Genomic DNA, 12,034 nt, shown 5'->3' on the forward strand with positions numbered 1-12,034 from the left:
TTTTTTTTATAACATTAAAAATAAAATTACTTTAATACATGTATGCTATAATGGTATATAATACATAAATATAGCATATATATGTCTTGTTCTGTAAGCCTCCTTTAACCATCAAGGTCTTGTACCAACGTTATCCAGTTCCTGAGACCCAGGATATTGATGGGATCTAGCATACTAGCGTCTCTCTCTCCTCCTCGTTACATTAATTTTCTGTTTTTTTATTTATCTTTCTTCATTTTTTTTTATAAAATTAAAAATAAATTATTTTAGTACATGTACGCTACAATGGTATATACTATATAAATGTAGCATATACATGTAGGTTTACATGCGCTACAGCTGTTACAGGTTTCATTCTCTAAGCCTCCACCAACAGCTTCCTTCAAACGTCACGGTCTTATACCGACGCTATCCAGTTCCTAATACCTAGGATACTGTTAGAATATACTGCCACACTTTCGTCTTCCTCTCCTCCTAGTAACATGAAATTTTATATTCTGACGATATTCCCTGCTTATGTTAAGCTCCTCAGCTTTAATGTTCTGAAATCAGGCTCTCCAAAGTATAGCTCCTGGTTAGTCCAACCTTCATAACTCTTACATTTTTATTCAACCTTTTTCACCTCCACAAATTCGTTGGAGATCAGGAGCTCTTTTTCAGTATCCTTACATTTTGTCCAATGCTTAATTTCACCGGGTGTACTTCAAAGTTTCTAGGTTTTCCTAGAAACTATTCTCCAGTTCAACTGTAATAATTTTTTTTTTAAATTGAGATGAATATGTTGCATATTACAAAATTATTATTGTGACTGTCTGAGGTTATCAACCTGAATTCAAAAATGCTATATTTAAATCAATAGGAAGACTTGAAATATTATTATTGAATATAAAATTTCAATTTTTTTTTCCATAGATTCCGCAAGTATAGCAATCCTTATCATGTCTCTCTTATATATTGTGTGTTACCTTCTTCTCTGAAGTAACAAGTTTCTCCTTCATTGCTCTTAGCTGAAATGTCGTTTAGTAATGATTAATCGATGGATACATAATCCAATACAGTAACTAAGATACATAATAAATGAACCGTTTCAGCTAATTGTATTGTGTTATTAACAACCGCTGAAAAGACCTTTCTTTTCTATATATGTGTTCATCAACGTAACAAGCATGAAGGGTGTAATGCCCGGAATGTGTTTCTGTGTGTGCGCCACAAGCAAAGAGTTTCTTTAACATGGAATTACTGCTTCATTCTTGGAAGCATGGAGAGAGGTTCACCATTTCATACACATCTTTCCTCTTTGTTCACTCTTATAATTTCCACCTCTACAAAATAACACTTCTGTGTGCAACTCTCTCTTGAATAATGCTTTTTTTTCCCTTCTTCATGTATTTTAATATCATATTTTTTCCCTTTTCATTCCCTTCATTTTACTTCCGATAATAAAGAATATAATAAAACAGAAAGCGACAATCCGTTTTGGATAACAGTCAATAAAATAGGTATTTGTACGAAAAGTTGGTCACACAAACGAAGCACTTTTTTTTATTTTTTATTTTTAGTGTTTTTTAAAGATATACGATTGAATATTTGAACATTACATCTTTGTATCCAGAACCGAGAAAGGTCATGCCTATCTTGAAGACAGATGAACCTGTCTGCCCAGAAGGTAAATTGTCATGTGGAAACGGAGAGTGTATCGACAAGGACCTCTTCTGTAACGACAAACCAGACTGCAAGGACGAATCCGACGAAAACGCTTGTAGTAAGTACTATCAATATTTTCAGTAGTAGCCTATCTAGGATATGGCCAGAATGGTGTATGTGATAGTAATATAAAAATAATTTATTTAATTAGTTGAATTGAATAACTCTTCTTTATTTTAATATATCAGTTACAACATTTCAGTGCCATCGCCCCATCCTCGGGTGCTCTAAAATACAAATCATACTATTCATAAAAACAAAACAATAATTCAAAAACGAAAATTTATTCAAAACAATTACTTTAACATAATTTTATCCTCACAAATCAAAGTTTATAATTAATCTGAACTGCTTCTTTAGTCTTATGAATACAAAAGTCACAATATAACCTTAATTGAAATGTTCCCATATCACAACCCTCGAAGAATGGTGTCGTAATTGGAGGATTAAGATAAATTCCAACAAATCCCATCAAATCTCCTTTACCATTCGTCGTAAACCTACCGACTGCCTGCAGTTTCATTTAATAATGTTACTCTTGAGATCCGCTACCTTGGACTACATTTGGACAAACGATTAACCTGGAATCCTCACACAAGACTGAAAAGACAGGAAACTGCACATCGATTTCGACTATTACAGCACTTACTAGACAAACGGTCAAAACTTCCAAGACTGTAATACGGCCAATCTAGACATATGGAGTTGAGCATTGAGGCTCCACTAAACCTTCGAATTCCTCTCGTATCCAATCCTTATAATCCAAAATCCTTCGTAAAATCCTCAATACTCCTTACTTAGTTACAAATAAAATCATACATAAAGACCTTAATGTTCCCTATGTAATCGATCTAGCCCGAACCAGATATCACTCCTTCCATTACATACTCCCTAACCACTCAAATCCTCCTAGTTTCTAACCTTGCATCCTCTTCCATTCCTGACAATCCTCCGAGGAGCCCAAAAAGAAGATGGCCACGAGACCTGCTAATGTAAAATGTCATTAGAGTGCGACCAACGCGTAGTTGCTCTACACGCCTGTAACACTCCATTTTAACTAAGATCAAATTTACTGAATATATTATATAATATACAGTTGTAAATTTCAATAAAGATATAAAAAAAAAAATCAAATGTTATTATCATAATGGTTTGATGTAATTAGATTTCTCCTTATTTTATATATGAAATTGTATTTATTAATTTTTTAAAAGTAAACAGACAATAATAATAGTTAATGTGAATTTTATATACTTAGGACTGAATAAGGAGAACAGATTGATTATAAAGTTTGTAATGTGAAGATAAAATTATTTTAAGGTAATTGATTGTTTTTACATAAGATTTTGTAGTTGAATAATTATATTGTTGTATGAATGGCACAATATGTATTAATTTATATTTTAGAGTACTTGATGATGGTAAGATGGCCCTGAAACGTTCTTATTGATATATTTAAAATAAAGAAGTTTAATAAGGAAGAGTTATTCACCACAACTCATTAACTGAATGCAAACTCAGACAGAAAATGCAGACCGATCTCGCAGAAAGCGGAAATTTTGATTCTGAGCTGTCACAAAATCAAAAATGACTCAAATAGTTTAAAAAATATATCTATTTTTTTTTCAACTCAATAAATTATAACGGGGCTTGGAAAACGTTTTTCTCAAATTTTCGCTTCCTGTGGGAAAACCCCATAATTGAAGTTAAAAAGAGTAAGAATGTATTCGTTAGAAATTGAAATATCCCCAAATCATTCATTGTTATAACTGTAATATATCTATTTGTTAAATAAAATATATAACATGAGTTTTCTGTATTACAGCCGTCGAATTGGACCCTAACAGGGCTCCAGATTGTGATTTGACACAGTGTCTTCTTCCAGACTGTTTCTGCTCTGCCGATGGAACCAAGATTCCAGGAGCTGTCGAACCAAACCAGGTAAGGAGTAGATCAAAAACGAATATGAAAATAAACGTCGCAACTTTGTTCAAAAAGCTCGTTTTTATCCTTGAACATTCGTCTTGAAATCGAGTCAAGCAATTTTTTTTTTACTAATAGGATTGGTTTTTATACCTTATTTCATTTCAGTTCTCACTTACTTTAACTTCTAGGAACCCAGATATTGGCAAAATCAATATACTAGACAAATAGTACAAGAGCCGGGAAGAAAAAAGGCAGTTATCTCACCCCAATTTTTGAGTACTTTAATGAAAACTATGTATAATTACTATTCAAAATTCATGAGTCTGCCAAGTATAGGCAGGGGGATTAAAAAATGGCGGCTGTTTCAAAACATTAATTTTTCATTTGGAGCTCTATATCTTAAAAACTACCAAATCTAAGAGAACATTATTTAAAGAAGAGTAAATTTGCTGAAAAATTAACCCTAAAAGAGGTATTTACGTCCAATAGTTCTCGAGATATAGCATTTTAAAAAGCAAGATTTCTTAAAAATCTACTGAAAGATTAGTAGTTAATTAATTTATTTTGAGAAATCTATATCTCAGGAACTATGTGACGTACAGACGTCTATTAGCACTCAAATTAAAGCTAGTTTAATGGACTATAAAGAAGTTTTTGAGGTTTACCTTCGTAGGAATAGTAGTTTTCATGATACATGTCTATATCATGCCATTGTATAACTAACATCAAATTTTTTGGTTCCATATAATTGAATACAGTTATAAATATCAAATAATAAATTATATGTAAAAAAATCGCCTTTCTAATCAACCCATTGTTAGGAGGCTTAGTCCATACATAAAATTTTGGAATAATCACTATAAAGTGATTAGAAAAAAAAAGATTAGATTAGATCTATTTCAGGTAGAGTTTAATGAAGTGAAAAAATGTATACCTGAAACAGTACCTATGGATGGTATGTCGTACTTTGTTGTCTCGTGAACGCTCATACGAGTGATACGTTCATTATTATCAACTGATTCATTGCTTGCAACGAACAGAGTAATGAACAACTAACAAAAACCTGAGTTCTATATATTTATTAATTTAAGTTTATTTTGAATTGGACATACTCCAAGTATAGCACGGTAGACTGAGTTCTCCTTACAGACTGTACCATAGATAGCAGGCCTGCCCAAAGTTACTGTAGTCTACGGAAACGGTTTTCAAACTTTTTTCGCCCCGGCATTCTACATGAGATACAAAATTTTCACGGCATCTTGGTTAGGCTGAAAAAAAATTTAGTGCACTCTTGTTGAGCAAACGAAAAAAGTCACTGTAATTGTCCTTAGAGTGATTGAATATGTAGAAAAAGAAGAGAAAAAAAACAACGCAAAGTAAATGCTGAAATGCAGGTTAAATTAAAAAAAAAAAATTTTTTAATATTTTGAGATAGTGGCATTCGCTTTCTGCACCCCTGGTATAGGCTTGGAGTACTCCGGGTATATACCTACGGAACACGTCAAATACAAAATAAATAAAAACTTTCTTTTGTCAGAAAAAAAGACTGAAGCAGCAATAACTAATTTTAAACCATCCAGTTACATTAAGAAACTATTTTACCAACCATAACCTTATAAAAATAATAATCTATATTCTTGCAAATCAAAGTACTCCCGTTTAACCAAATGTTATTATCCACTAAATGGTCTAAAAAAAAATAAATAAATAATAAAATAAAAATATTACATAATTGCCAAGACAGATATCCCATAAAGGCAACGGACAGACAGTACTTTAGTTAACTAATTTTCAACGATATAATTAAGATAAACATCCAAAAAATAATTCTGTTACATTTTTCTAAATTACTGATACTATGCTAAAACCATTTTAAATTGAAAACTCAACCGAGAAATATTTCGAGAAGGAATATCAAAATAAAGATTAATTAAAAATATATATATATTTCTTTTTGGCCTTGTAATTGTATTTTAAGATAAAAAATGAGTATTTATTTCCAGTAATATGAAATTCTTCGGTATTTGTATATTATCCCGTTGACTTTATCTTCTGATGTTGTAGGTTAAAATCTATCCCACTATTATGACTGCTTCTGTTGGTACAGATGTCTCATTCCACTCGCTACGCTCGTTCAAGAGATAAACAAACTCCTAACTGATCCTTTTTAATTAAGGACATGGCCTAAAGCCGCAATCTCATCAATCTATGTTCAGGTTACCCATCCTGGTCACTTTCCGCTACAAAATAATATATAAAAGACAGGGTCTAGCGATAGTGAGGGGGGGGGAGTTCGAAATGAACTTTCCAAAACTAACAGCCATTATTAAATAAAAACTAACTAAAAAATATTATAATATTTTAAAGATAAATGTTTGTACAAAGAAAACTCCAAATAGCAGTTAGTAATATAAAAATAATATCAAATAAAACGGATATATTTCCTCATAAACTCATTTTAATAAAATACTTCTTTAAATCCATTCTTTACAAAAAAAAATTAATTGATAAAAAAAATAAATATTACAGAAAAAAATTATTACATAATAAGTATATACAAGTTGATAATGATGAGGAGATAGTAGACCGTGTATAATATCATGAGGAGATGTAGTACAAGAGCCGGGAAGGAAAAAAGTCAGTTACATCAAACCAATTTTTGATTACTTTAATGAAAACTATGTATAACTACTAGTCAAAATTGATGAGTCTGCCATGTATAGATAGGGGGAATAAAAAATAGCGGCTGTTTTAAAACCTTAAAAAAATATTAATTTTTCATTCAGAGCTCTATATCTTAAAAACTACCAACAACACTATAAAACCTATAAAAGAGTACATTGTTTAAAGAAGAGTAAATTTGCTCAAATGTTAGCCCTAAAAGAGCAATTTACGTCCAATAGTTCTCGAGATATAGCTTTTTAAAAATCAAAATTTCTTAAAAATCTACTGAAAGATTAGTAGTTAGTTAATTTATCTATATCTCAGGAACTATGTGACGTACAGATGTCTATTAACACTCATATTAAAGCTAGTTTAATGGACTATAAAAAAGTAAATGACCTTTACCTTCATAGGAATAGTAGTTTTCATGATATTTGCTAAAATAAATCTATTTATTGTTGTTCAGACAATAAGTTTTAATTATGAAAAACGTGATTTCAGAAACCATTGGACGTACAGATGTCTGCCAGCGCTCAAATTAAAGCTAGTTAAATTTACTACAAAATAGTTAATCATGTTTATCTTTGTAGGAGTAGTAGTTTTTATGATATTTGACAAAATAGACTCGCAGAATGTTAATTTCTAGTTGTTCGTATAAACTATTGGAATATTAAAAACTATATCTCTAGATCCATAAGACGTACATATGTCTGCCAACGCTCAAAATATAGGAAATTTAACTTACTATGAAGTAGATTTTTGACACTTATCTTCGTAGGGGTAGTAGTTTTTATGATATTCACATATGAATATAAATTTGGCAAATGAAAATTTGTCCGAACAACTATAAATCAATTTATTTTAGCAAATTTCATGTAAACTATTACTCCTAAGAAGATAAACATCATAAACTACTTTATAGCTCATTAAACTAGCTTTAATTCGAGTGCTAATAGACACCTGTACGTCAAATAGTTTTTGAGATATAAATGTTTCAAAATGAATTCACTACCTGATCTTTTAGTACGTCCCATACATTTTTATGAAATGTTGCTTTTTAAAAAGCTGTATCTCGAAAACTATTTAACGTAAATAACTCTATTAGGGCTCATATTTTAGCAAATTTACTCTTCTTTAAATGACGTTCTCTTAGGTTTTCTTGTATTGTTCCTACTTTTTAAGATATAGAGCTTCGAATGAAAAATTAGTTTTTTTTATCGTTTTGAAACAGCCGTAATTTTTCATTCCCCCTACCTAAACTTGGCAAACTCATCAATTTTTACTAGTAATTATACATAGCTTTCATTAAAGTGATCAAAAATTGGGGTGAGATAACTGCCTTTTTTTCTTCCCGGTTCTTTTACTATATGGTTTGTGTACTGTACTGCCGGTTTGTTCCACACTGGCCTTGCTTCAATAATGCAGCAACCATAAAAAAATCTACAATGTCGCGATGACGGCCGACTCACTAGCACTTACTGACACTTAGTCCAAGTTCCTATCATAAGTTATAATACACGTATTGTATTCGAACTTAATTCTCAATTGTATTCAACAACAATACAGCAAATGTCTATTATATACGCACATAACACGTAAATATATATATAAAGTTCCAGTCAGCTGTTACTGATGGGGCCCATATCAGCTGATCGAGCAGATCAGCTGATTCGAATGTACATATTGAGGAACCAGACAGAGTGTTCTTATATCTACCTTTTACCTTTTTTTCTATTAAGTCTCTTCTTACTGTCACTTAACTTATATATAAGAGTATATAAAATAAATCAATAAATTACTCTTTAACTTTTCTTATGGTGGTAACAACATACCGCAGTAACAATTAATCTAACAATAAATAGTGTAGGTGCCAAATTCAGTGCATCCTTGATCCCTCTTTCCACATCCTCATGCCTTGTTTAGTAAATATTATAAAATCCCTTGTTCCAGGTTCCTCAGATGATCACAATTACATTCAACGGAGCCGTCAACGTTGACAACATCGACTTATACGACGAAATCTTCAACGGCCAGAGGCAGAACCCCAACGGTTGCCAGATCAAGGGAACCTTCTTCGTATCCCACAAGTACACCAACTACGCTGCCGTCCAAGAGTTGCACAGGAAAGGAAACGAAATCGCCGTCTTCTCATTGACTCACAAAGACGAACCCAAATACTGGACCGGAGGTTCTTATGACGACTGGCTCGCTGAAATGGCCGGTGCCAGGTTGATCGTCGAAAGGTTCGCTAACATCACCGATGGTTCCATCATTGGAGTAAGGGCTCCATATCTCCGTGTAGGTGGAAACAAACAGTTCGACATGATGGCCGACCAATACTTCGTCTATGACGCTTCCATCACCGCCTCCCTCGGTCGCGTACCAATCTGGCCGTACACCCTCTACTTCAGGATGCCCCACAAGTGTAACGGTAACGCCCAGAACTGCCCATCCAGGTCCCACCCCATCTGGGAAATGGTCATGAACGAACTCGACAGAAGAGACGACCCAACCTTCGATGAATCCCTTCCAGGTTGTCACATGGTTGACTCTTGCTCTAACATCCAGACCGGAGAACAGTTTGCTCGTCTTTTGAGGCACAATTTCAACAGGCATTTCAGTACCAACAGGGCTCCATTGGGTCTCCACTTCCACGCCTCCTGGCTGAAGAGCAAGAAGGAATTCAAGGATGAGCTCATCAAGTTCATTGAAGAAATGTTGGACAGAAATGACGTTTACTTCGTAACTATGCTTCAGGTAATTTTCAATTCTTCTTTATTTTATTTGGTTGCAAATCATTTTAACCTATGATTAACTAAAATTAATCCTGTTTACAGGTCATCCAATGGATGCAGAACCCAACGGAATTGAACTCCTTGAGAGATTTCCAGGAGTGGAAGGAGAAGTGTGATGTGAAAGGACAACCCGAGTGTTCCCTGCCCAACCCGTGCCCACTGACCACAAGGGAGTTGCCAGGACAAACCATCAGGCTCTTCACTTGCATGGAATGCCCCAACAACTACCCATGGATCCTCGACCCCACTGGAGATGGTTTCTCCGCTAAATAGGGCTAGGCGCAAGACAGCAGCCCCAAATTCCTAATTATAATACATCTCAAACTTAAAGTCTCTGTGGAGTAAAAATGAATCTTTTAGGTGGAATACACGATGCGATAAGAGACTGTGTTAAAATAAAAAATAATGAGAAAATATTTTTTTAAAAATATAAATAAAGATCATGAATGCATCGTCTATACAAATTATTACAGCTAACCAGCTATTGAAAAACCGAAAAAAAAAATGTTTTCAAATTTTTTAAATATCATAAAATCCAGTCATATATGATTAATTTTAAGAAGGAATACAGTGATATTGTCTTCTATAACTTACTTGCATACTTATTTAGATGTGTATTTTGTATAGTCGATGCGCTATTGTATATTATACGTGAGGTAGATTAAGGATTGTGTAATATATATATTTTTATAAAAGAGTGCTGAGGGATTTCGAAACGTGCTATTGTGTTTTGATTATTAAACGAATATTGAATCGAATCCCCATGCTTTAGCAGGACAAGAGAAGAGAATCTCGCTAAATAATTTTACCTTCCAAGCACGGAATCGATTCCCTCGCTCTCTCCTAGGGCAATCTGTGTTAGTCTTTGCTCTGTGAATTCTAAGGCTGTACAAAAATAATTTATATACCTATTTAAATAAGTAAGTGCAAATATGACCGGTTAAGTGTAAATTTTTATGACACAACAAAGTATTGTAATACTCAAATATAAATGTTAATAAATAGTTTTTTACTACCAATTTTTGTTCAATCTATATTTCCAAAAATGATATCTTGGATACAAGCTGTTATCTTTCGTTAATAAAACCTATATAAATAATTAATTAGATATTTGATATCATAAAATATGGTAATTTTGACTCCTCCAAAAAAGGCAGGAAAAAGATCAGACTGTACAAACCTTTTAAAAATGAATTCCCCTCAACCCTCCCCTCCTCCCAATTCAACAGGGAATTATTTCCTCTTTGGGGGGAATTCAATTCAAGAGGGAAATAGACATAAGAAAGTAATTTTAAAGGTTCAAGAAAAAGTTCTTATTTGAAAACAATTTAAAGGAGACTAGAGGAAACGGTCTAATTAAGTCAACCCAAAAAATTTTGGAGAATCTTCGAATTTATTTCCAAAGAGTAGATCAATGACTACAGGTCAAACCTCAGAATTAAGTCTTTAGGAAAATTAGGACTATAACTGATGTAAAAATATAAGAGAAATAAATGTATTTTTAATATAGAGATTAGGTGTAACCTGTAAATAAAGAATGTTTGTATCCCCCAACCTCAAACAATTATAGCAAAATCCAATATTTGTATACAAAATTTAGGTAATGTGTATATAAGTTCTTTTTTTAAAAATAAATAAAAAATTAAAACATTAAAATATATATTAACTATTAAATAGATAGGATATACATCATTTATATATGCTTCATGATAAGAAAATCAATTAAGCACACTATAATACAGCATAAGCTGATCAATAAAAGAATTTGAACTGTGCGAGGAGAGTTTTAAAAATGTGTATACATGCTCCTACAGAAGATAGGGAAGAGGAGAAGAAGAATATTTTCTATGAAAAATTAAAAGGGGAATATGATCCTGAGGAACGATGTAAAAATTTTCATAGACAACTTGAACACTAAGATAGGTAAAGAAGAGGCAAGGAAGAGAAAGCAACCATGACTATTCTAATGATAACGGACATCGCACAATTACCTTTACAATGGAAAACTGAAAAACTGGTCTTCAGTAGAATAAAATACACACCCTACATTAATACATAAAGAGGATTGGGTTTGCTGGATAGCCTAACCAGAAACCAAATAGTAAAACCAGTTATGAATGAAAATGAAAAAAATATGAAAAGCTATAAACAAAATTATAAAACCGAGAATATTGTTTAAGCAATTTAAAACAAATTCCAGAACCAACACTTTTAGAGAACAACAGAAACCAGACTAACAAAATCTAAAATATACTTAACATAATGATATGATTTGGGGGACAGAAAGAATATAAACAATCAATACGCACAACTTAAAGTGCACAAAGAGACCAAATTAAGTTGGACATAGCAGAGAGACTTGGTTTTGTATGTGGGAACACTTACTTTGGTATATATTCAACAGTTGATGAAGATGTGACATAGTAAACCAAATCATAAACAAAACCGAAACTAATATGAAAAACTTAACACTGACAATAATTTTTAACACATTTAAAAATAAATAAGGAACCAAAATTTTAACATTAAAACTGAAATCAGACAATCTATCTAGTTCTATTTAATATTCTATACTGATTCATGGAACAGGAAGAATATTCAAATCCACCAACCAAAAGTAAAGAACGATACCAGAATAAGTTGAACAAAGCAGAGAGTGTTTGTATTTTCTATATGGACAACTCATATCAGTAGTCATTCAATTTCAAGTATTGAACTAGTAAAACCAATTATGAATAAAACCTAAACAAATATGAAAAGCTATAAATCAATTTATATAACTGACAATAATTTTTAAGACATTTAAAAATAATTAAGGATCTAAAAGTTTTCCACTAAAACATAAATCAGACGATCGACCTACTTCTATTTAATATTCTATACAGATTCATGAAAGAGGAAGAATATCCAAATCCACCAACCAAAAGTAAAGAACGATACCAGAA

The 12,034-nt window shown here is 32.3% G+C and overlaps 1 protein-coding gene across 1 annotated transcript in view; it reads left to right on the forward strand.

Annotated features, from left to right (window-relative positions):
• The window catches only part of verm (LDLa and CE4_CDA_like_1 domain-containing protein vermiform), a gene marked incomplete in the record, with an annotated part of 25,090 nt that extends 14,982 nt beyond the window's left edge, over positions 1-10,108 (forward strand). Inside the window, 4 exon segments of the mRNA XM_067049786.1 lie at positions 1,613-1,762; positions 3,530-3,645; positions 8,245-9,051; positions 9,132-10,108. Coding sequence (XP_066905887.1) covers positions 1,613-1,762; positions 3,530-3,645; positions 8,245-9,051; positions 9,132-9,362 — 1,304 coding nt within the window.
• Positions 10,109-12,034: the final 1,926 nt, after the last annotated feature.

This window comes from Halyomorpha halys, unplaced genomic scaffold (genome assembly GCF_000696795.3).
Source record: "Halyomorpha halys isolate HHAL.00 unplaced genomic scaffold, Hhal_1.1 Scaffold234.1, whole genome shotgun sequence".
Lineage (NCBI taxonomy): Eukaryota > Metazoa > Arthropoda > Insecta > Hemiptera > Pentatomidae > Halyomorpha > Halyomorpha halys.